This window comes from Bos mutus, chromosome 1 (genome assembly GCF_027580195.1).
Source record: "Bos mutus isolate GX-2022 chromosome 1, NWIPB_WYAK_1.1, whole genome shotgun sequence".
Taxonomy (NCBI): domain Eukaryota; kingdom Metazoa; phylum Chordata; class Mammalia; order Artiodactyla; family Bovidae; genus Bos; species Bos mutus.
In genome coordinates, this window is record NC_091617.1 from 21,379,452 (window position 1) to 21,406,202 (window position 26,751).

Sequence of the window (26,751 nt, forward strand, 5' to 3'; positions counted from 1 at the left end):
TAGTGCCATTTGCAGCAACATGGATGGACCTAGAAATTGTTATACAGAGTAAAGTAAGTCATAAAGGGAAACAAAAATACTGTATAATACTGTTTATATGTGGAAGCTAGAAAAATGATACAGATGAACTATTTGCAAAGCAAGAATACAGTAGATATAGATGTAGAAAGTAAACATGTCTACCAAAGGGGATGAGATAAATTGGGAGACTAGGATGCACAACTCTAAAATAGATAACTAATGAAAACCTACTGTACAGTACAGGGAACTCTACTCTGCTCCATGGTGACCTAAATGGGAAGGAAACGTAAAAAAGAGTGGATATGTGTATAACTTTGCTATACAGCAGAAAGTAGCATAGCATTGTAAAGCAACTATACTCCACCAAAAATTAAGTAAAAGGTTATGTGCAAAAATACTAAATTATTCATATTATTGCTTTGTTAAGAATATTTTTTTCTGAGTTTTCTGTTTAATAGTGGCATATGAAAAGTGAAAGTGAAAGTCACTTAGTTATGTCCGACTCTTTGTGACCCCATGGACTGTAGCCTGCCAGGCTCTCCTGTCCATGGAATTTTCCAGGCAAGAATACAGGTGTGAGCAACCATTCCTTTCTCCAGGGAGTATTTCAAACCCATGGATCAAACACAGATCTCCTGCATTGCAAGCAGATTCTTTACCATCTGAGCCACCAGGGAAGCCCAGTCGTGGCACATAGCACTATATTTTCTCTTCTTTTTCACATCACTCTCCCTTCTGGCCAACAGCGTTCATTTATGGGATCTCTGATCTAGATGAAGGGTGGATTTTCTATCTGTGTAATCCCAGGTGGCGCTAGTGGCAAAGAATCCACCTGCCAATGCAGTAGACTTAGAGATGTGAGTTTGGTCCCTGAGTCAGAAAGAGCCCCTGGAGGAGGGCATGGCAACCCACTCCAGCATCTTTGCCTGGAGAATCCCATGGACAGAGGACCCTGGTAGGCTACAGTCCACAGAGTCTCAGAGAATCGGAGATAAGTGAAGTGACTTTGCATGCATGCATGCATAGAAGTAGTATTGTGTACTCACTAAGGCATCAGGCATAAAATCTCAGTTTTACCACTTACTGGTTATGTGACCTTATGCAATTTAACTGCTCTGTTCCTCAGTTTATTCATCTGTACATTGAAGATGATTATAACAATATAAACCTCACAAGATTGTTGAGAGGATTAAATGAATTACTACATATAAAGCATTTGGAACTATGCTCGATAATCCATGAGTATTCTGCCATTGTTATTCTGATACTGTGTTAATCAAGAAATTAGAAAAAACAATAGCAACTTGCTTTAACCTCCTGGGCTCAGACTAGCTATAGTTACTAACATTTTCTTTGTGGTGTTGTCTATTCAATAATTTAGGAGACTTCTTCATGTGATTTTTCTCCACATGTTTGTAATCTGGTAAAGAGACAGCATGGAAGAACTCATGGGTTGCAGGCCTCCTTCACAGGGAGATGGTTTGTTATCCAGCACAAAAAACTCCTCCTTGTTTTCAGAACAGAGCTGAAAGCTGGCTACATATTTTTTCATCTCTCTGGTGACTTTCAATGCACTGCAAAATTAACCCACTTTATAAGCATCATAAGCATCCTCTTTGCTAGATGCCTTTTAGAATTTTCTTAAAGGAACTTCTGTGAATTTCCATGTCTTTTTTTGAACATCTGTGGGACCTTTATTGAAGCCTAAAAGGCTAAGAAATGTCCAGACATAGGCTCATTCAGTTTGGGTGCAGCAATCTTGGAATAATGGCATTTTGATATTAAAATCATTTTAATTATGCAAGTGAATTGGCTTTATTCTTGCAAGAGAATGAGTTGAAATAAAAGAAATTGGGTTAGCTTATTTTAATAAGAAGTTATGGCACCCCACTCCAGTACTCTTGCCTGGAAAATCCCATGGACCGAGGAGCCTGGTAGGCTGCAGTCCATGAGGTCGCTAAGAGTCGGACACGACTGAGCGACTTCACTTTCACTTTTCACTTTCATGCATTGGAGAAGGAAATGGCGACCCACTCCAGTGTTCTTGCCTGGAGAATCCCAGGGACGGGGAGCCTAGTGAGTCGGACACGACTGAAGTGACTTAGAAGTATATGTATGTATACAACTATGTGTATCATATTTATGTTCGACTCCTGCCTCAATATCGGAATTCTATGTAACCGTTAATGAATAATTAATCTAATGAGAAATAACATCAGTAAGTACCTTGATTGGTTTGGAGATTTTATAAAGGCTAGCTCATTTAATCTTCAAAATTAGAAAAATCATGAAATCCAACAGGACCCTCCTGCTGAGAGCAGTAGTCATTAATTATGGCTTTTGAGAGAAGAACCAGTTGCAATACCTTTTTGACTCTAAAAGAGTGTATGGTACATAATAGATGCTCAATTAATGTTTGTTAAATCAACTGTGGATATATGAATGAATGAATTATATTATTTTAAGGAATATATGGGAGCGATGAAAATGTCTAGCGTTTAACCAAGGTAAACACTGTATGTGTGACCCTAGACAAGTCAGTTTACCATCTGGGACCTCAATTTATTCATCTGCAAATCAAAGGTCAGATCTCATCAACTCTTCAGTCTTAAAAACTCACCATGGGATTTACACCATCATTTACTGTCAATCAATATTCTCTGTACAGAAATACTTTTCACATTTCCATTAGCTTGGCAACAACAAGTCCTGACATATTCGCTTCATTTTTCCTTTTGACTTTGTGATTTGAAAGTAAGATTTAAAAACCAATAATGCAAGAAACATGCACATATTAGATTCAACCCCAAAGGACAGTCTCAACCCCACAGTATGGGACTAGATGGATGGCAGTTGGTATCCAAAATTTCTGTATTCTTTTAAAAGGCATCTTCTCTTTTTTCATTTCAAATTGTTTTTAAATTTTCCCTAATTTGATCTAGTTTCATAGTTATGTGAAAGTGCTTTGCTCCTAGAGCCTACCCTCTTCTACTTGAAAAATAACACAGCTTAGACATACTTTTTTAGTTTCTACCAGCCCATTCATAATAATTTGTCTACATTTCATTTTTTTATTTTCCTAAAAATTGCCAGGGGTAAAAATTAAATTAAGCTACAAATTCCCTAATGAATGAAAGATAAGACTAATGATTAGTACTTGACTGAAGGGATAATAAAGGCTAATAGGAGCACGCTTTACCTGGTATTTATGGCAAGTGTCAAATTAATGGAGTAGACAGAATGACTTCATTGACTCTCTGAAGTGATATTTTCCTTTTGTAGTTCAGAGTATCACACACACACAGACACACACACAGATATAGTTCTGAAATAAAGCTGTGTGTGGTGCCTCTTGACTTGCCCCTCCAGGAATAAAGACCCTAGGGTCTGAACTCCGAAGCATGTGACAGTCTGCTTACGTAAGCAGACTGTTCGGTACAAGCAGTACTAAAAATTGCTTAACCAGTTCAGTAGTCATTTACTACTAAGCAACACCAGGGAACAGACGTCTTCTGCCCTGTTTGAGTAATCCTTTTCCTTCATATCATCACACTTGAAAGCACATTTCGTGTGCTTCACTCTCCTACTCTCTTGTAGGACACAGGTTCCCTAAGAAGCACCACATTATCTCTTTCATTTTGATAGAGATTCCAAAGAAATTCTAGCTCAAAATCTTTTTCAAAGTAGTCAGTAAAAGAAAACTCTTTAGTAAAAGATCCCCAAACCTAAGCTGATTCATTACAAGCAAAAATTGTGACCTGGATTCCAGTAAAACAGAATAAAGTAGACAGTCTCTAGAGAATGTTGTGACAATATTTGTTTTAAAAATTACCAGTATCCGAGTATGGTTACATGAAATTTTTTCAATCTTGGTCCAGATACCTCTAAACCTCATCTCTTAATGTAACTGTGTCCCTTTCACCACATCAGTAGCCATGTATATTTAACCAGCTTTGTGTAGGATTGAAATCTGATTATATTAACTTAGCCAAGGCTTCACCCAGGTGAAGCAGGAGACTCTGCTTGAATAATATGCCCTCTTCCCCAATTCAAACACTTGGAGCTCAGTTTCACACAAGTTTTGTGTCATCTGGAATTAACCTCTTTGGTAGCAAAAAAACAGTGAATTATTGATACAATAAGTGGATTCAAAAAGAATATGTTTCAAGTGATAACAAATACGAAAGATATTTAACATTTCTTATCTTTCTTGTTTCAAATCTGTCTTTGGTATTGGTTAACTAGTTTAGAGTTAACCATTTCTCAACATACTCAAAAGAGACAGAAGTATTCTGAAGAGAACAAGATTTGCGATCTGAAGAGATTTATCTACACTCATGTACACAGATTAATGTGACTCTGGGACAATGGATTCAGATTTTTGAGACATAATTGACCCAAACTGCATGCTTATGGGGACGGGAAGTTTGGTCCTTCCTAGCTAAATTCCAAATATATATGATAGGAATATATCATATATATGATGGCCACACAAAGATAGGTGGCCATCCCCTTTCCTGATGACCCTCACAAAGCTGGTGTGTCTGCTGATTGTGAGGGAAAAGACATAATGAGCTTCTGGGCTGAGGGTCAGAGGCATTTAGACCAAGACTGAATTTCATAAAAAGACCATGAATAGAGATTGATTACTTTTAGGACACATGATAACAAAGCATAGAGAATCGAAGGAGTGATCAATCTGACCACTAACTCCTCAAGGTTCTGTTGCTATTCCAACTCATGTCAGGGCTTGGTTTATGACTCCCTCATCTTTACTTCTGGCCCAGCTCTCTTCTACAAGACTGTCCTCTAGGTGATCCATAGGCATCTTAATTTGGCAAAAGTAGTTCAAGTTTGGGGACTGACTGCTTCAGCAGATGGGTTTTCAGTTCTACTCAACAACTTGAAATAGGTAATTCAAATTGTCCTTGAAGTTAAATCTTGATAAAAACATAATAAGGGTTTGAGGAAGGGCCCCCTCAGTTACTATGTAGGGGAAAGCTTATCTTGGATTTTACAGTACTCAGGCTCTCAAGCATTGCAGTAATAAAACCAACTGTGAGTAAAATCTGCAAAAAACACTATGCTGTATACTTGAAACAAATGCCATACTGTAAATCAAGCACACTTTAATTTAAAAAAAAAGTACTTTCCTTCTTCTGATTTTTGTTCACCACTCCTTTCAGCCTTAGCTTCTATGTTTTTCTCCTTATATGGAATATTGGTCCCCAAATTCTTTACTATAAAAATTCCTACCACACCAAAAAAATTATTCAGAACATGATCTGCTGCCTATCATATAACATGTGTTCAAAAAACACTTTGGACACCAAATACATAAATGGTTTTAGGATGAAAGACTGGATGAATGATAAAGAGAAAATCTGAAGAGAGTTCTTAAAGGTGCCTAGAAGCAATTTAAGCCCTTTCAAAGATGGATGGTGAAAGACATGTTGACATTGTATTCTGCCAGGGTGTAAGGGATATGACATCAGCTTCTCTGAAGAAAAAGCCTGGATGAATCACAGGTGTATTTCAGCACACTTGGGGTTTTGTGGTAAGCTACTGTCCATCTTTCTCAAAAGAAGAGAATGTAATTAACATACTCGTATATATCTTTCCTTGTGGTCTTGAAGGGTTGATGGAGGATATAAAGTTGAGGTTACAAGGATTTAACTACAGATTTTTGTTTAAAGGATTTGCTTATTAACTGTCAAGGGCTTACACTAAGGTAAACATGTATCAAAGTCACAAATAGAGAAAAAAGTAAAAACCAGAACCATGATTATACTAAATATATTTAAAAATACAGTCATTTTAGTAGGACAAGGCAAAGTGAACTCCATTTGGATTATACGCAAAGATAAACTATACTTGAAATATCTTTATGATTTCTTGGGGTATTATTTTATTTTACTTTTTATTTTATTTTACAGGAAGTTTCTAATTTTGAGAATGGGAAAACAAAAAGAAAGTAAGTCAAATTTACTTTGAAAACTTTATGTTCTCTTAGTTCTATAATGTTGAATGGAATATTTTAGTGGGTTTCCTGTCAAAGTGCTTTTTAAAAATCGTCACTTACCAATCTAGGTATACTTTACTCTGCTACCATTTGTATTTATGCTGATGCATAGGAAACTGGTGTTGTGACATTGCTGTAGACAAGGATGCAAAAATTAAATTTTCAGAAGAAGAAACGTGTCTAAACTAGGTTCAGATTAAAGTGGAAGCCTACTCGAAAACATGTTTCTATTGGTGACCTATTAATCTTCTGGAGTTCTTCTAATCCAAATAAAAATGTGTTTGCAAAGAGATTTGGGTTATTTAGGTCAGGCTTGGCTTTATATTCAGCACATCAAGCTGCCAGAGGATGCGACACACACATGTTGCATAAGGTAATGGGATTTTTAACTAATAAGCAGGAAATACATAGAAGCAGGAAGTTGGTTTATGGGGAAATTTCCAGATTGGTTGCTGATGATACAGAAGAACAACTTCCTTGCACCCCGGAATGGTCTGAGACTAAATTGTCAATATGTGAACTTCTTCTGGATGTAGTCTTTTTTGACAGCTCTTACCAGCCCCCAAACCTCCCTCTGCCCCCACCTCCACCCACAAAGCACTTTGTGCTTTCATAGTCTTTCCTCCCTTTCTTGCTAAAAGCTTTCTCCCAGTAAGGATATAAAATGCATCCATAGTAAGTAGGTAATTGCATGATTAACAGCTTAGAGCACCTGCCAGGGTAGTTGTATTTCAGCCATAGTTAGCTACTTAAACTACATCAGTGGCATTTTAAGCATGAGTAGGAATAAAGAAGGGTTTTTTAATCAGGGCTCTTATCAGTCTTAAAAGTCGCCCCTCCTATGTAACTGTTTATTCTATCCACGGATAAGGAACTCGCTAATCCCAAATCAAATACTTACACAAAATTGCAGCTTTTGGTTTATGATTGATGCTTCTACGGATTAGATGATACCCAAACACGGAGGGGCAGAAGCAGGATAAATGAGAGGGAAAGCACCCGATGATGACTAAACTAGGTTTTTCAAACATAAGCCAAATCAATTAACGTGCTTTGCAAATTCCTACCAGTTAAACTTGAAAACTTTATTCAGTCCCTCAATTCTTTTGCCCATCACGCCCCTAAAAAGAATAATCCCTTTTGTCATTATGCACCTACTTCACTTTATAATATTATAAGTAGCTTTTTTTTGGAACACTTGCTACTTCCCAAGAGATGTCCTGAATAAGTATTTTGCAGTAAAAAATTAAAACAAAACAAAATAACATGGTTAAGAAAAAAGAAACACTCTATATGGAGGAGTTTGCTTATAAACCTGAGCTTAAAAAAGGTGAATAATGGAAAACACCCCAGTTATAACAAAATTGTTTATACATACACAATATGCTTATGTTCACCGAAGGTGTAAATTGACTAACACAATCAAGTATCAATTTATAGTCAATCTTATTTCATTTCTACCCACCTGACTCACCATTCCCACCACCCACACTGGGATTTTTATAAAGCATTTCTTAGACATACAATTTCATGTTCCACTATATCATTAAAAACACAAGAATTATTTTTAAAAGCATAACTACAACATCACATTTAGAAAAAAACATAACTACTACACTGGAACAAAATAAGAAAAATAATCAAATATCACCAAGTCTAGAGTCAGTGTTAAAATGTGTCTGGTAGCCTCAAGTGCTTTTTTTAATAGTAGCTGGTTTATTTGAATCGTGATCCAAAGAAGACTCATGCATTGCATTTTGTTCGTGTTTCTCAATTTATAGGTCTCTCCTCCCATTTATTTGTTGAAAAAACTGAATTGTTCTTTCTGAGGAATTTTTTATAGTTTGAATTTTACTGATTGCATCCTATGTGTGTGTGTGTTTTTAAACACATGTTCTCTGTTCTGTTTACTGTAAATTTTTAGTTAGATCTCCAGGCTTGATAAGATTAAAGTTTCATAAGGCTTGATAAGATCCAAGTTATTTCTGTCTTATGTATTTATTTTTAAAGTAGGTCATCAGTGACTTTATACTTCCTGTTGCATTACATGGGAAGCTCATATATCGGCTTGTCTCTATTTTTATGACTGTAAACTTGCGTATTGGGTTCAGATGGTATCAGACTGATCCATCCAGCACACGTTGCCCATCAGCCTTTCAATTAAAAACTTTAATTAGAATTGGCGATTATTGCACACATTTATTGTTTTATTGGGCTTCCCTGGTGTCTCAGAGGGTAAAGTGTCTGCCTGCAATGCAGGAGACCTGAGTTCGATCCCTGGGTCAGGAAGGTCCCTGGAGAAGGAAATGGCAACCTGCTCCAGTAATCTTGCTTGGAAAATCCCACGGACAGAGGAGTTTAGTAGGCTACAGTCCATGGGGTCGCAAAGAGTTGGACACGACTGAGGAATTTCATTTTTCATTGTTTTATTAGGGATTATACAGTGGTTGTATTCAAATTGCAGTATTTTTCTGTATTTATTGAATATAGTTATTTTTAGAAGAACTATTTGATTATTTTGAGGTACACTCATATAGAATGGCCTACTGTTTTCTTTTTGCAGGGTTGGGAGTGCTGAGATTTGTGAATGTTTCTTTATATTGCATGAAAATTTCCAATCCAAGATTATACTTTGATTAACTACACTTTGTCATCTAGGCTCAGGAAAATTCAGGTCCAAATGTAAAACTTACTTAGAGGTAGAATTTATTTCTGCTCACCATGGCTTTGCACTCATGTCTAAGTGATCTAATTTCTATTTCACTTAAAACATAATTTATTAAATCTAGACTTAAATATCTGTTTCTTTTATTCTTCTAGGTCAATCCGGAGATCTATGTCTGAAAGTAAAGTATTTGGTTAGTAATTCATAAGATTTCTTATGCACATGATACATTCTATTTCTCTAAGAGTGATTTTCTTCTGTTAATGCCATAAAGTAACGGAAATTGATGAATGAAAACAAATTGATTTGTCTTTGAATTATATAGAAAAGATTTAAAAAAGAAATGTGGTTTTATTCTAATTTTAAATGGCTATGACAAATAACAATAGAATGGGAAAGACTAGAGATCGCTTCAAGAAAAATAGTGATACCAAGGGAATATTTCATGACAAGGTGGGCACAATAAAGGACAAAAACAGTATGGACCTAACAGAAGCAGAAAATAATAAGAAGTGGCAAGACTACAAAGAAGAACTATACAAAAAAAAAAAAAAATTAATGACCCAGATATTCACGATGGTGTGATCACTCACCCAGAGCCAGACATCCTGGAATGTGAAGGCAAGTGGGCCTTAGGAAGCATCACTATGAACAAAGCTAGTGGAAGGAATGGAATTCTAGTTGAACTATTTCAAATTCTAAAGATGATGCTGTGAAAGTGCTGCACTCAATATGCCAGCAAATTTGGAAAAATCAGCAGTGGCCACAGAACTGGAAAAGGTTCAGTTTTCATTACAATCCCAAAAAGGCAATGTCAAAGAATGTTCAAACTACCACACAATTGCACTCATCTCACATGCTAGCAAAGTAATGTTCAAAATTCTCCAAGCTAGGTTTCAACAGTACATGAACCAAGAAATTCCAGATGTTCAAACTGGATTTAGAAAAGGCAGAGGAACCATAGATCAAATTGCCAACATCCGTTGGATCATAGAAAAAGCAAGAAAGTTCAAGAAAACCATCAACTTCTGCTTTATTGAATACACCAAAGCCTTTGACTGTATGGATCACAACAAACTGGAAAATTTTTCAAGAGATAGGAATCAGTTTAGTTCAGTCTCTCAGTCGTGTCCGACTCTTTGTGACCCCATGAACTGCAGCAGGCCAGGCCTCCCTGTCCATCACCAACTCCTGGAGTTCACTCAAACTCATGTCCATCAAGTCAGTGATGTCATCCAGCCATCTCATCCTCTGTCGTTCCCTTCTCCTCCTGCCCCCAATCCCTCCCAGCATCAGAGTCTTTTCCAATGAGTCAACTCTTCACATGATGTGGCCAAAGTCCTGCAGTTTCAGCTTTAGCATTAGTCCTTCCAAAGAACACCCAGGACTGATCTCCTTCAGAATGGACTGGTTGGATCTCCCTGCAGTCCAAGGGACTCTCAAGAGTCTTCTCCAACACCACAGTTCAAAAGCATCAATTCTTTGGCGCTCAGCCTTCTTCACAGTCCAACTCTCACATCCATACATGACTAATGGAAAAACCATAGCCTTGACTAGATGGACCTTTGTTGGCAAAGTACTGTCTCTGCTTTTGAATATGCTATCTAGGTTGGTCATAACTTTCCTTCCAAGGAGTAAGCGTCTTTTAATTTCATGGCTGCAGTCACCATCTGCAGTGATTTTGGAGCCCCCCACCAAAAAAAAAAATCTGACACTGTTTCCACTGTTTCTCCATCTATTTCCCATGGAGTGATGGGACCAGATGCCATGATCTGAGTTTTCTGAATGTTGAGCTGTAAGCCAACTTTTTCACTCTCCTCTTTCACTTTTTACTAAAAAGAGGCTTTTTAATTCCTCTTCACTTTCTGCCATAAGGGTGATGTCATCTGCATGTCTGAGATGATTGATATTTCTCCCGGCAATCTTGATTCCAGCTTGTGCTTCCTCCAGCCCAGAGTTTCTCATGATGTACTCTGCATATAAGTTAAATAAGCAGGGTGACAGTATACAGCCTTGACATACTCAGCCTTTTCCTATTTGGAACCAGTCTGTTGTCCCATGTCCAGTTCTAACTATTTCTTCCCGACCTGCATACAGGTTTCTCAAGAGTCAGGTCAGGTGGTCTGGTAGTCCCATCTCTTTCAGAATTTTCCACAGTTTCTGGTGATCCACACAGTCAAAGGCTTTGGCATAGTCAAGAAAGCAGAACTAGATGTTTTTCTGGAACTCTCTTGCTTTTCCCATGATCCAGCTAATGTTGGCAATTTGATCTCTGGTTCCTCTGTCTTTTCTAAAACAGCTTGAATATCTGGAAGTTCACAGTTCATGTATTGCTGAAGCCTGACTTGGAGCATTTTGAGCATTACTTTACTAGCATGTGAGATGAGTGCAATTGTGTGGTAGTTTGAGCATTCTTTGGCATTGCCTTTCTTTGGAATTGGAATGAAAACTGACCTTTTCCAGTCCTGTGGCCACTGCTGAGTTTTCCAAATTTGCTGGCATATTGAGTGCAGCACTTTCACAGCATCGATTTGAAATAGCTCCACTGGAATTCCATCACCTCCACTAGCTTTGTTCGTAGTGATGCTTTCTAAGGCTCACTTGACTTCACATTTCAGGATGTCTGGCTCTAGGTGAGTGATCACACCATCATGATTATCTTGGTCATGAAGATCTTTTTTGTACAGTTCTTCTGTGTATTCTTGCCACTTCTTTTAATATCTTTTGCTTCTGTTAGGTCCATATCATTTCTGTCCTTTATTGAGCCCATCTTTGCATGAAATGTTCCCTTGGTACCTCTAATTTTCCTGAAGAGACCTCTAGTCTTTCCTATTCTATTGTTTTCCTCTATTTCTTTGCATTGATTGCTGAGGAAGGCTTTCTTATCTCTTCTTGCTATTCTTTGGAACTCTGCATTCAGATGCTTATATCTTTCCTTTTCTCCTTTGCTTTCTGCTTCTCTTCTTTTCACAGCTATTTGTAAGGCCTCCCCAGACAGCCATTTTGCTTTTTTGCATTTCTTTTCCCTGGGGATGGTCTTGATCCCTGTCTCCTGTACAATGTCACAAACCTCCATCCATAGTTCATCAGGCACTCTATCTATCAGATCTAGGCCCTTAAATCTATTTCTCACTTCCACTGTATAATCATAAGGGGTTTTATTTAGGTCATACCTGAATGGTCTAGTGGTTTTCCCTACTTTCTTCAATTTAAGTCTTAATTTGACAATAAGGAGTTCCTGATCCGAGCCACAGTCAGCTCCCGGTCTTGTTTTTGCTGACTGTATAGAGCTTCTCCATCTTACCTGCCTTCTGAAAAATCTCTATGAAGGTCAAAAAGCAAGAGTAAAACCAGACATGGAAGAATGGACTGGTTACAAATTGGGAAAAGAGTATTTCAAGACTGTGTGTTGTCACCCTGCTTATGTAATTTATATGCAGCATACATCATGTGAATGTACGCTGGGATGGATGAAGCACAGGCTGGAATTAAGATTGCAGGGAGAAATATTAGTAACCTCAGATATGCAGATGACACCACCCTAATGGCAGAAAATGAATAAGAACTGAACAGCCTCTTGATGAAAGTTAAAAAAGAGAGTGAACATGCTGGCTTGAAACCTCAATACTCAAAAAACTAAGATCATGGCATCCAGTCCCATCACTTCATGGCAAATAGATGGGGAAACAATGGCAACAATGAGAGACTTTATTTTCTTGGGCTTCAAAATCACTTCAGATGCTGACTGCAGCCATGAAACTAAAAGACGTTTGTTCCTTGGAAGAAAAGCTATGACCAACCTAGACAGCATATTAAAAAGCAGAGACATTACTTTGCCAACAAAGGCTCATCTAGTCAAATGGTTTTCGTCTATGGTTCTCCCAGTAGTCATATATGGATGAGATATATGATATGAGAGTCGGACCATAAAGAAAGCTGAGCACCAAAGAAATGATGCTTTTGAACTCTGGTGTTGGAGAAGACTCTTGAGAGTCCCTTGGGCTGTAAGGAGATCAAAGCCATTAATCCTAAAGGAAATCTGTCCTGAATATTCATTGGATGGATTGATGTTGAACCTGGAACTCTAATACTTTGGCCACCTGATGCAAAGAACTGACTCATTGGAAAAGTCCCTGATGCTAGGAAAGATTGAAGGCAGGAAAAGGGGATAACAGAGGATGAAATGGTTGGATGGCATCACTGACTTGATGGACATGAATCTGAGAAGGTCTGGGATGATGACAGGAAGCCTGGCGTTCTGCAGTCCATGGGGCTGCAAAGAGTTGGACACAACTGAGCAATTGATCTGAACTGAAGACAAAAAACTATTGGCTTATTCAGAATTATTTCTTTTACTAAAAAAAAAAAAAAAAAAAAAAAAACCTTTTATTGGCTGATTACCTTCCAGTTTCCCAACTTTAGCTTGGAGGGCCCATAGTCAAGATGATCTCTTAGCTATATTTTCATAGCTAGGAATTTAGGAATGAAATAAACAATGGTTGAATTATAAAAGACTTATCATAGCATCTCAAGTACCAGCGATTTTCTTCAGTTTTTGTGGCTATAGTATACATAGTAATAACAGAAGCAATTGGTTTGATGTGTATTTTAATTCTAGTGCATGCTAAGTCGCTTCAGGCTTGTCCAATTCTTTGTGACCCTATGGACTGTAGCCCACCAGGCTCCTCTGTCCATGGGATTCTCCAGTCAAGAATATTGCAGTGGGTTGCCAGGCCCTCATCCAGGTGATCTTCCCAACCCAGGGATTGAACCTGAGTCTCCTGGGACTCCTGCATTGCAGGCAGATTCTGAAGTAAAAATCTAATTATTTTTAGAAAGTTAATAGATGATGCTTCTCTTTGCCATTTAGATGATAGGGGGTCACTAGTTATAAAACATCTGTAGTGACAAGACAACTGGATTATTCACTCAATAATTCATTTTTTTATGGAGTTTTTCAGAGTGGTGGGCACACTTTCTTCCCAGCGGGGCTTAGGAGTTGGATACTCAAACCCCAGTCTTCCTCTTTTGAAAGCCAGTTTCCTGGATAGGGTATGAAAAGCGCTCAGACCAAAGTGGTGATCATCTATGGATGCATCTACTAAGGACATCTGCATTTTAATAGGGTCTGAGCTTCCACCAGTGGTAATATCCACAGGAGCTGAGTTCTGTCTCACTTGTCAAGGCCCTGTGAGCAGTAGTTGCTAAATATTTTGAATGTCGGCTCTGATTTGAATAGTGTATGGCCTGAAATGAAAGGAAGCAAGCCAACTTTTGTTTTCCATTTATATATGCCATTGTCATAGTGTTTTCAGTTTGTGCTCACAAGACTCTATAACACAGTTTTTGATGATCACCTGCCTTCTCTGTAGTCAAATATCAAAGGAAATAGTGACTTTAAAAACAGCACAGCAGGAGAACTGACTTGTGGACACAGCACAGGGGATGGAGAGAGTGGGAAGAATTGGCAGAGTAGCATTGACCTATCTGTATATACTGCCACATGTAAAATAGATACCTAGTGGGAAACTGCTGTAGAATGCAGAGAGCTTAGATGGGTGGGATGTGGGTGGGGCAGTAGGGAGGCCCAAGAGGGACAGAATATGTGTATACGTATAGCTGATTCACTTCATCGTACAGCAGAAACAAGCACAACATTGTATAGCAATTACACTCTAATAAAAACCAGCCCAGCCTGCTGAGTTTGTGTAATACTTTGGTTGCATTATTTAAACTTTGCTTTATCAATGATGTGGTACAACATGTGGGATGATTAGTCTTTGTAAGCAGGTTAGAAGGGCTTCCAGGCTTCCCTGGTAGCTCAGCTGGTAAAGAATCTGCCTGCAATGCAGGAAACCTCAGTTGGACTCCTGGGTTGGGAAGATTCCATGAAGAAAGGTTAGGCTACCCACTCTAGTATTCTTGGGCTTCCCTGGTGGCTCAGATGGTAAAGAATCCTCCTGCAATGCAGAAGATCTGGGTTCAATCCCTGGGTTGGGAAAATCCCATGGAGAAGGGAATGGCTACCCACTCCAGCATTCTGGCTGGAGAATTCCATGGACTGCAGAGTCCATGGGGTCGCAAAGAGTCAGACACGACTGAGCGACATTCACTAGAAGGGCTTCCAGTTCTTCATTCTGGTGCAGTTCAGTTCTTTACAGCATGTTTAGACCCTGCTCCAGGTGTTGGGAGAACAAAGCTAACACTTAGAAGAAATTGTTCTCCCAGTCAAGGGTCTTAGAGTTTCTTGAAATAGCTCAATGTTCTCTCGATATACTTCCTTAACCATTTTGTTAAAAAGAATGAAGAATGTGGAGGATGGAGCTACTTTGATATATAAAAAATAAATGGTTATTAATTCAAGAAAAATACTCCAAGAATAATGTAATCAAAAGTTTTCAAGAGTATTTCAGTAGCAACCTTCTACCATCTACGTGTAGGTCCTTATTTAGTTCATAGGAAAAAAAAAAAGGGGAGCCCACAGAACGTTGGTTGTATTCATGAGGGACCAGAACTCTCCAGAATGGACCACGATGCTTTCTCAACATATTACTTACCATGCTACCCCTGTGTGTTCAATTTGTTTTGATATCGAATTTCCTACACTTACTGGACAGATGTTACTGTGACTTCTAACCAATCTTCTGCTTTACTTTAGAGGGAAAAACTGTGAATGACACAATTTGGCAGGAACCCAGCAAATCTGAGAATGACTCCCACATGAGAAGACTCTGTCAGCTGAAAGGTAATTGCTAAATTTAGTTCCCGCTGACTTTGCATTTTCCCAAAGTAGTATAAAGGGCAAGTAAGAAAAATTTACATCTTTCTTCATTAAAATAAGCATTGCATTATAGTCTACTTAAGAAGGAAAAACTAAAAGAATAGAATTTGTATATTATTAATAGAATGTATACTTGTGTGTGTAAGTGGACAGACATGCAGAAGGAAAGTATAATTTAATTAAGTTCCCAGTTGAAGCAAAGAATCAGTTACAAAAAATTTGAAATCCTTTAATGTCTAAAATAATGCAAAAATATATTAAAACTCAGCACATAGAAAAACCTTATAAAAATAACATTAATATATTAACCTTTGTGATTTTTAGATTTTCTTTAAATATTTAAGAGAAATACCCTTGACTATTAATGCAAAACTATGTCATTTTATTTAAAAAAAGTCTTAAGAAGAGCAAATTAGCAGCCAGGTGTAAAAAACTTTATTAATAATAAATGATTTCATAATTAAAATTACTTAACTTTGGAAAGGTTATGAATAAAACAGAAAGTCTTAAGAGTTCACAAAGATGGACAATAACATAAAAAATTAATATCCTTGGTATTTTCCTTCAGTGTTACTGGAACAATAAATAATTGCTCATATTAGTTATTGATTATTTAACTATTTGTATTTTTAAATTTAATTTGAATTTTAAATTTAATTTTAAAAGATATTTTAATATTTGGGGACAAATATTTTTATAGTTAGGAGTTACATAGTATGATTGTTCAAATTTTGCCTTTTGAGTGCTGTGAAGGAGCTCATAGATTTACAAAGTAATCATTTATGAAAATAATCATTTTCCTTTGAACTGCTTCAATTTTATCCAAGATTGAATAATGTTCTACTGAATAGTTTTGAGCTTAATTTCAATACTTACAGATTTCTCCATTATAAATAAATAAACAAGTGAAACATTTGGGGATTATATTAGACATTTTTTAAAAATTATAAGATAGGCAATGTTTTACTTATATTGTGTTTGATTAAATTCTGTCTTTACCTCATGAATGTTAGTGATATTCATTCACACCTAGGTTAGTTAATTAAACTTTCATCCACCCATCCATTCATTCATCCATCTCTGTAATAAGCATGTTACTTTTAGATTATTCCACATCAACCTATGAATAAAGAAGTTATAACTATATTATAGAATATTTTTGTTATAAATTTTTCCATAAACTTCTTCAAATGTTCTATTTTCTTAAACTTCCTTTCTGTAAAATGTTGTGGTGTTTGTTTTAAATTTATAGAACAGTCTTTTGGACTCTGTGGGAGAGGGAGAGGGTGGGATGATTTGGGAGAATGGCATTGAAACATGTATAATATCAAATATGAAATGAGTTGCCAGTCCAGGTTCGATGCAGGATACTGGATGCTTGGGGCTGGTGCACTGGGACCACCCAGAGGGATGGTATGGGGAGGGAGGAGGGAGGAGGGTTCAGGATGGGAAACACATGTATACCTGAGGCATATTCATGTTGATACATGGCAAAACCAATACAATATTGTAAAGTTAAAAAATAAAATTAGCAGTCATAGGTAAGTAATTCTATTACAGTTATATTGACAAAGCAGCAAAATATCTTGGCCAAAGGTGAGGTGTTTTCTGATTAGTGATCATTTTGTCAGAAAACAAAAAGGAACGCTTTTACAGACTTTTCCACTTTGATATTTCTCAGATTCTTAAGTGCTCCTGTGTTCAATCTGTCTGTGCACGCACACATGCACACACGCATTCACGAATGTGCCTAAGAAGTTCAGTTGACATTTCAGCAGTACCAGCTGAGTCATAGGACATCGCCTAGGGATTAATGCTAGGCCTGAGACCAACGCTGTTGGTGCCATTGTAAATTGAAGGGAGAAATTTAGTAGGGAAGGATGAGCCACAAGTGTGGACTTGAATTTTATGGGTGTAGTAGCTTCCTTTGGAAGGCTCAGAATATTTCTAAGCAATTAGTGCCCTACATATCAACCTATAATATTTCTTTCTCACTTTAAACACTATTTTTTGCTGTTAATTGAATAATTACTTAAGAGTGGTTTATTGGGCCTGAGGATAGGCAGTCTGTGAGGTTTACTGAGATGAAGACAGGTAGGTACATCATTGCCAATATCCACAGCCCATGATTTTATTGAACACTAAAGATGAAATTGTAAAAATCATCTTTCAATAAAACAGAAGAAAGTATGTAGGGAAATTGTAAGAGTGATGTTAACATAAATAATATATTATAAACTCCAAGAACCAAAAAAGTTCCATTTCTCTCAATTTCAATTACAAAATGATGTTTCCACATGACACAAGTTATATTAACAGCAAAAATTTAGTCCTCTGGAGTCCTGACAAAATACACTTCCACAGGTTATATTAATATTAAGCTAAGGATTTGTGCCTGGTATTTTAATCCATAAAGATATTCACATAACCCAAAAATATGACTGTGTTATGTTGGTTAAGACAAAAATTTATCACAATAAGTTAAGAGCTGGAAGCATTTCCATTGATGTGATCCATTTCCTTCTTCTAGGAATACTTTTATCTCAATCTGCATACGTGCTACTGAGACAACATCTGCAAAATACATGTGGGTTAAACTGAATGCTCAGGACGTTACAACTGAAAGATTGGCATAACTTGCCAATTAATTAAGGGAAATTAATTTTTTTTTTATTTTCAGCACTCAAAACAGGCAGAATATTAGTAATATTCATTTTAGTAAATTAAGATCGATTTTTTAAAAATTTAAATATATTTTGGCCTTAATTTTATGGGGGAAAAAGCCTGAAAAGAATTGACTTTTTGAAATCTATGCATTGGAATTTACCCAAGATCAAATTATGATTTTTTTTTAAATTATGATTTAAGTAAAGACATTTTTTAAGAAGAGAGCTTTCATTATTGTGTACCAGAAAGTACAAAGAACAAAAACAAAGCCAAATTTTTAAAAAAGATAAAAGAAACAAAACATATTTGCAGATTCAGAGATTTTTTTCAAACAGTGTGATGTGGTAGACTATACCATGAATGAAACAGAAAATATGTTTAAAAAAATGGTATATTTTTGTACAGTTTGTAAGAAGCTGGATACACTCAGGAAATACGGTTAGTAATGAAAGGAGAATTAACTCCACTCATACTACTGCAAAATTATTTTTAAAATGAATCCTTTTTACATATGATTTTGATGAGATTCATTATAAAAATCCCATTGGTAGAGACATTAGGACCTTCCAGTTTAACAGTGGAATTGCCATTTGCTTGAAATATTCCTTCCTGAATTGTAGTCAGTATCATTATTTGGCCAGCCTCTTCTGAGCAAGCATATAAATATTTTGGCTGAACTTCTCTGGATCTTATTAAGTCTTCTTCTTTATTGGCATGTTACCCTCATTTTTAAGATAGTAAATGTATATAGTCACAAGTGTATTTACCATTCTATGTAATTTTCAGGAACCACAATTTGATTGAGATATTATTTCCCAAGAGCATGTGATTTAACTCAGGTTAGACTGGACTATGTGAGGAATGACAGAAAGAAGCCTGATTTCACACCTGAATCTCTGTCTGTGTGCTATGTATGAATAAACTTCCAGAGGAAAGGTTTCCTGCCAAATCAGTCTCTTAATTTTAAGGACATCTATCTGAATTGAATGTGAACATAATAAGATTTAGTGTTTTGTACAAAAGAATCTTGAAACCCCTTCCATTCTTCAGGAGAGTTCTTACTAGGATTAGAGTTACCTATGGTCAGAAGTCTAATTTCCGTTAGAATCACCTAGAAGCTGAGTAGCTGCTACTACTAAGTCACTTCAGTCGTGTCCGACTCTGTGCGACCCCATAGACGGAAGCCCACCAGGCTCCCCCATCCCTGGGATTGTCCAGGCAAGAACACTGGAGTAGGTTGCCATTTCCTTCCCCAATGCATGAAAGTGAAAAGTGAAAGTGAAGTCGCTCAGTCGTGTCCGACTCTTATCGACCCCATGGACTATAGCCCATCAGGCTCCTCCATCCATGGGATTTTCCAGGCAAGAGTATTGGAGTGGGGTGCCATTGCCTTCTCTGAAGCTGAGTAGAGATATTGATTTTTTAACCAAATCCCTTTTTTTTCCTGCATCTGCATTTGAAGGGTAGTTGGAATGTGAATGTTTATGCTGAAAGATACATTCTTAAGTATACTGTCATTTGTGACCCGCTGATGTAGTCCATGCATGTGCAGATAATCTACTGCTACAAACCAACCAACCCAAACCTTAATGACATAAAGCAAAATTTCATTAGACTCATAGATTTTGCAAGTCAGGGATTCAGTCAAACTAGCACTTTGTGGAGAAGGCAATGGCACCCCACTCCAGTACTTTTGCCTAGAAAATCCCATGGACGGAGGAGCCTTGTAGGCTGCAGTCCATGGGGTTGCGAAGAGTCAGACACGACTGAGCGACTTCACTTTCACTTTTCACTTTCATGCATTAGAGAAGGAAATGGCAACCCACTCCAGTGTTCTTGCCTGGAGAATCCTAGGGACGGGAAGCCTGGTGGGCTGCCGTCTGTGGGGTCGCACAGAGTCCGACACGACTGAAGTGACGCAGCAGTAGCAGCAGCAGCACTTCACGACATCTGAGGCTTCTTTTAGGAAAACTTAAATGACTGTCGCTGCTGTTGTTCAGTCCCTCAGTCATGTCTGACTCTTGGTGACCCCATGGACTGCAGCATGCTAGGCTTCCCTGTCCTTCACCATCTCCCAGAGTTTGCTCAAACTTATGTCCATTGAGTTGATGACGCCATCCAACCATCTCATCCTCTGTCACCTCCTTCTTCTCCTGCCCTCAATCTTTCCCAGCATCAGGGTCTTTTCCGATGAGTTGGCTCTTCTCATTAGGAGGTCAAAGGATTGGCGTTTCAGCACCATTCCTTCCAGTGAATATTCAGGGTTGATTTCCTTTAGAATTGACTGGTTTGATCTCCTTGCTGTCCAATGGATTCTCAAGTCTTCTCCAGCACTGCAATTGGAAGACATCAATTTTTCAGTGCTCAGCCTTCTTTTTGTTCCATCTCTCACATCCATACATGGCTACTTGAGGGGGACTTACATGTCTGATGGCCAGAATCATCTAAAGGTTTCTTCACTTACGTGTTGGGTGCCTGTTTGGGATAACTGCAGATTGGGCTCAGCTGGGACTATCACCTGAGAGCCAATATGTGGCCTCTCCATGTAGCTCGAGCTTCTCCCAGGCTAAAGGCTGGGTCTCAAGAGGGAGAGACATCAGAGGGAGCTTCACATATCACACAAGGAAGTGTCTGGAGAGTGAGCATCACAGAAGATCCAGGTAGAAGCTGCCAGCTTCTTCTGACCCAGACTTGGAGGTCTACATTCTCCTCTGACAAACAGATCATTATGGCCAGTTCAAGTTAATAGGAGAATTAAATTATGTTTCTTGGTGGAGGCATGCCAAGGTCACACTGCAGAACAACATATTGTTGTGGCTGTCTTTGGAAACTGTAACTTGCATATTACCTTATTCAGTTATTGCCTTTGTTGATAGTTAGGACCAAACTGCTCTTATCTTTATAATTTTTTTTTTTTTTGGGTAGGGTAACAGTTGGAAGTTAGGGCTTCCTAGGTGGCACTAGTGGTAAAGAATACACCTGCCAGTGCAGGAGACAAAAGAGATGTCATTTCCTTCCCTGGGGCAGGAAGATCCCCTGGAGAAGGGCATGGCAACCCATTCCCGTATTCTAGCCAGGAAAATCCCAAGAACAGAGGAGCCTGGCGGCCTGCAGTCCATAGGGTCCCAAAGAGTCAGACATGACTGAAGCGACTTAGCATGCACAGATGCAACATACAGGAGATAACAAATACATAGAATGTATAAGATTACAAAACAAATAGCTACCCTTCATAAAATGCCATTGTCCCGGTGTCCCTTTCTTAGTTCAAAACCCTCAAATTCTCCTAATTTTTAAGCTGAGGCTACACATGGCTAGCTTTACAAATAAATACTGGATGCTTGGGGCTAGTGCACTGGGATGACCCAGAGGGATGGTATGGGGAGGGAGGAGGGAGGAGGGTTCAGGATGCGGAACACATGTATACCTGTGGTGGATTCATTTTGATATTTGGCAAAACTAATACAATTATGTAAAGTTTAAAAATAAAATAAAATTAAAAAAAAAAGAAAATGATCTTGATGTCCATCAGCAGATGAATGGATAAGAAAGCTATGGTACATATACACAATGGAGTATTACTCAGCCATTAAAAAGAATACATTTGAATCAGTTCTAATGAGGTGGATGAAACTGGAGCCTATTATACAGAGTGAAGTAAGCCAGAAGGAAAAACACCAATACAGTATACTAACGCAAATTTAGAAAGATGGTAACATAACCCTGTATACGAGACAGCAAAAGAGACACTGACATATAGAACAGGCTTATGGACTCTGTGGGAGAGGGAGAGGGTGGGAAGATTTGGGAGAATGGCATTGAAACATATGAAATGTCATGTATGAAACGAGATGCCAGTCCAGGTTCAATGCGATGCTGGATGCTTGGGGCTGGTGCACTGGGACACCCAGAGGGATGGTATGGGGAGGGGGAGGAGGAGGGTTCAGGATTTAAAATGAAAATAAAATTTAAAAATAATAATAATAAATGCACATAAGAGCAAAAAAAAAAAAAAAGAAAATGTTGATACAAAAAAAAGAAAAAGTTTGTTTAGGTCAGACAACATTTTCAAAATCAGGAAATTTCACCTGAAAATTCATATGTTTATACTTTCTTGAAAAACATGAGGGGCAAATCGTCCATCCTGGGTCCAACATCTGAGGTGATTTCAGTTGAGAGAGCTCAGAACAATGGCTGCCCGTTAGCAATGGTGGACTTTCGCCTCACCAAAGATCTCCACATGTCTCCTTGTCAAAATTCACTTCATTTAGTTAAAGTACTTATTTGCCTTCCGTAGGTATTTATATCTGCAACATTGGTCTAGGGGGTTATGTCCACATTTCTCTGCCTAGCACGCAAGGCCCATTACCATTTGGCCTTCTTCACCCACCCAGCCTCACCTCCTCCCGTACAGTATCCATAATTGCCTTCTGACGTGACCTATCTCAGTTTCTACTTTTAATTAAGCCTGTTGCTCTTATTCCACACTACAGGTTAGTGTTGACAGCATTGCTGTTGTGTCTGTAACTTATACTTTTCTTCTGTGTTTCCAGACTGCCTCCCTTCTTCAAGCCCACTGCGACCCTGCCTCTTCCATGAGTTCAGTGGGGCTTAGTGTTCTCGCCCCACAGTAGTGTCTGAGTCATTCATTTACTGCCTCACACTGTATATAAGGGAGGTAAATCCAGTGTGCACCTTTCTCACTCACACGCTTCCAGATTCAAGAGTACAGGAGTCCACCTCACTTTCTTTTCCTGCACCCAGAAGAAAAATTATAGAGGGAGCTCTCCAAAATTCAGGTTAAAGGGATCTGAAAAAGAAAAGCAATAAAAAGAAATAAAGGAATAGAGGAAAGAACATTTTTTTTTCCAACTACAGAAACTTAAAAGGCTGTAAAGACTCTGCTTCTAGCTTCCTGACCCTGTGATGGAAGATCTTGCTTCGAAGAGCCAGATCACAAAAACAGCTCATTTTAAAATTTCAGTGTTTTCTGGAACCCTGTGGTGTGGTAACTTGGATGTAAAATATTAACTTATTGGTGTAAATAAGTCTGAGACTGAGCTGTGAATTTACCTTAGCTTGTAACCATAGCTATAACGGGGATTTGGGGAAAAATTTGCTCCTGTTTTCTGCATAGAGGATAGGCCTTGCCTGTCCCTTCCTCCCCTGAAGAATGCAAGAATGAAAAACAGTAGAAAATTGAAGTAGTGACTGGAAGTAATACAGAGTAAAAGTGATAAAAGAAGTCACTGGACTGATTGCCGGGTGACTTCTGTGGGTCTCAGTATCCCCATCTGTAAACGAGCAGGTTTGGATTAAGTGATCCATGAAGTCCTGTCTTCTTTTAGCACATGGTGTATTTCAAATTTAAATAAATGGACCCCTTGTTCAGGGCCTGAAAGGGAATGCTAGTCTTTTGAAAAGGTTTCATTTAGCTGCAAGCGAATGGATGACACATTCCAAAGCTTTTACCAAAGCAGGCAGAGAACAATTTTAGCATAAATAATTCATGTTGCGAAGACATAAGCTAATGAAGCTCAAAATGCCAGGGATGGAAAGCTGAGTTTAACAGAAACAAGTGAGGTGATAGTTCCATGAAATCATAGCATTTTGGAGTCAGAAGTGGTTTAGTAGCTTGGATGCTACTGTTTTATAAAATAGGATGGGGGGAAACTGAGTTCCAGAAAAATTTCATGACTTGCTCAAGGACACAACTGGTCAGAGACATTCTTCATTTATATTTTGTTTAATTTCTATTTAAGTTTGACTTGTTTCTTATAAGAACAGCATATCTTTAGGAAAGTAAATATTTATGATCTAGTCAATATAATGCCTTAATAGACTAAAGAAAAATATAAGTATTCAATTGCACTTAAACTTCTTAAATTGTGTAATTTCTGGTAATCTTCATATAACACCTCTTTTCATAGATCTAAATGAAGATGATTTTCTTTCGAGTCATAATGCACATACTCTTCAAGGAAAAAAACTACAACATATTTCTTATCAGGTAATGTAAATAATCAACATTTATATAGCATTTTGTGAAAATCATCTTGTTATTGATGTGTACATAGTCTACAATACTTAGTCTTGTAGCTATTTGTATTTAAATACTGCAGGATGTTTTGTAACTGATATGACTATGTCTCTGTGAATTGGACTATAAATGAAAAAAGTAAATGATGATGAATTAATAAGCCACTTTGATTATGCAAAACACTATGCTCCACAGCCTTTTGATAAGGAACTCTGAACTTGGTAAATTAATATACTGGGACTTTCTCTGACAAGACCTGTGCTAAGTGCTTAGAACTATCTGGCAACCTTCAGTGAGGGGCATGTCCCTCATGTTCTATGTTTGATATAAAAACATATTCTGTGATTTTTGACATATCCCTTTAAAGCTTGCACTAATTAGCCCCAGGAGTTCAAGCAATTAAGAATGTCTGAACCTTGGGCCTTCCTAATAACAATAATATAACATTAATTACCAGTCAAATAATTATTATTCACCCTGTAAAAAAAAAAATCATGTCTGAGTCAATAGGGCCAACTCAGGCATCATGCTGATTTTTGATATTTTTCTGACAGCCACAGAGCTCTCTTTAACCATTCTGATAGTTTTATTAGAAAATTTAGAACTGACCTTCCTCAATGCACTGGATTGATCAATAGGCAGAGGATATGTAGCATATGAATTAGGAGGGGTTGATTTGGTGAGGAAAGAGAACTCGAATTTCTAAAGCCAGCCTGACTTCTGAGGCTGTCAGAAGCCCCTAGACAGTGGATCATAACTTTTGATCAAGTACAGTTTCTGCTGTTTGCTCTGATGCTGCCTGAGTCGTGGAACTGTGCTCCCAAGAGGGCAGCTCTACCCAATTACACTTTACTGCAAAGTCCATCTACCAATGGGTTCTCCTGCCATGTGTGGTTGAGAGCTCCAAAAACAGAGCTCTGCTTGCATCTTAATTTGCCCTCGTAGGTACATGGTGGCACCAGTGGTAAACAATCTGCCTGCCAATGCAGGAGATATAAAAGATATGGGTTTGATCCCTGGGTCAGGAAGATCCCTTGGAGGAGAGAATGGCAATCCACTCCAGTGTTCTTGCCTGGAGAATCCCATGGACAGAGGAGCCTGGTGGGCTATAGTCCATGGAATCGCAGAGTCGGCCACAACTTAAATGACAGTAGCAGCAGTAGCAACATGACCTTGGCAATTTACTTCATCTCTCTCTGCCTCAGTTTTCATCATCTGTAAAGTCAGTCTGTAAAGAACCTGTATTTCCTGGCTGTCATGAGGATTACATGAGATATTTTATTAAACTGCTTAGCTTCATGACTGGCATTTCGGAGATGTTTTTAAAAATTCAGTTGTTACCATAGACCTTCCTCTCTTCTTTTATTTTTTTCCTTCCTCCTCCTCTTGCTTTTTGCAGGAACTTAATGACACTGTCACAAGCACAGCTGGCAGATCATTTCTGAAACATGCAGTCTCATCCTCCCAAATTTAGATAAGACCTCAGATATAGTATCTTAGTGAAATATTATCTGATAGCCAGGAAAAAATAACTGGTTTACAGTAAGAGCTCCCCTGACATGCTTTATGCCCAGCGAAATTCTTCTTTAGGATTTTAGTAAAAAAAAAAAAAAAAAAAAACCATCTCTTAAAAATAAGAAAATGATGTAGAATGTCCTTAGAAGAAAGGGTTAAAGATAAATCCTTGCCCTGTAACACCAAACTTCTTGTACATTTTAATTGGCCTTCTAGAATGGTAACCATTCAAATGTACCATGTAGTTTATCACTAAAGATTAGTTGAGGAAATTCATACCCAGTAACAGACAGGCAGGAACTAGCTAATCTAGAAATCTTCATTTGAGAGTTGGGGAGTGGTCTTATCTATCTTTAATATTCCCCTTCTTATTCATAACAGGCATTCAGTGGAGCTTAGTTAATTAAGAAACACATTTTCTGTATGACAGCATACTTCAGTGTAATAGAGTATTATTAAATATTAAGCAGTACTATGCAAATTATTAATCTATTAACTCCTTGAGACTGAGGAAAAGTAGAATGAGTTTACTCTTTGAAAAATGAAGGAGAGAGGCAAACATTCTCTGGTGTGAAGGGAAAACTGACCTGTAGGTGGAATGGACTTTGCAGACTGTGACTTCTCATCACGTGAACACATGACTTAGGAGAGCAATGTTTCTCCAGGTGTGGCCTGAGGACCATCTATATCAGACTCATTTAGGGTATTTGTTAAAAATGCAGATTTCTAAGCCACATCCCATTCCAAGTGAATTATCATGTCCGGGGTCCAGGAATCAGGATTTTTATGTGAATTTTCAGAGGAGGCTCAGGACATGAACCATGAGACTCTGGGAATCAGATGATTGATGACTACTTGTCTGTGGCCTTGATGTCTCATCCATTTTTACTTTTTAAGCCCAAATTTGGCTCAGGTCGGGCCTGGGAAGACAAGACCTTTTGGAAAACCAAAGTTGATATTTGTTTCATATTATAGGAATGATATGCATTTATTACAGAGCTTTTTAGAACTATATAAGAGTAGAAAAGATTAAAATACTG

The 26,751-nt window shown here is 37.9% G+C and overlaps 1 protein-coding gene across 1 annotated transcript in view; it reads left to right on the top strand.

Moving 5' to 3' along the window:
- Positions 1 to 26,110, top strand: part of LOC138991825 (putative uncharacterized protein ENSP00000383407) — a 50,040-nt gene extending 23,930 nt beyond the window's left edge. Inside the window, exons 3-7 of the mRNA XM_070388381.1 lie at positions 5,958 to 5,995; positions 8,864 to 8,901; positions 15,367 to 15,453; positions 24,087 to 24,166; positions 26,093 to 26,110. Of these exons, the coding sequence (XP_070244482.1) occupies positions 5,958 to 5,995; positions 8,864 to 8,901; positions 15,367 to 15,453; positions 24,087 to 24,166; positions 26,093 to 26,110 (261 nt within the window). The remainder of the gene's footprint in view (positions 1 to 5,957; positions 5,996 to 8,863; positions 8,902 to 15,366; positions 15,454 to 24,086; positions 24,167 to 26,092) is intronic.
- Positions 26,111 to 26,751: the final 641 nt, after the last annotated feature.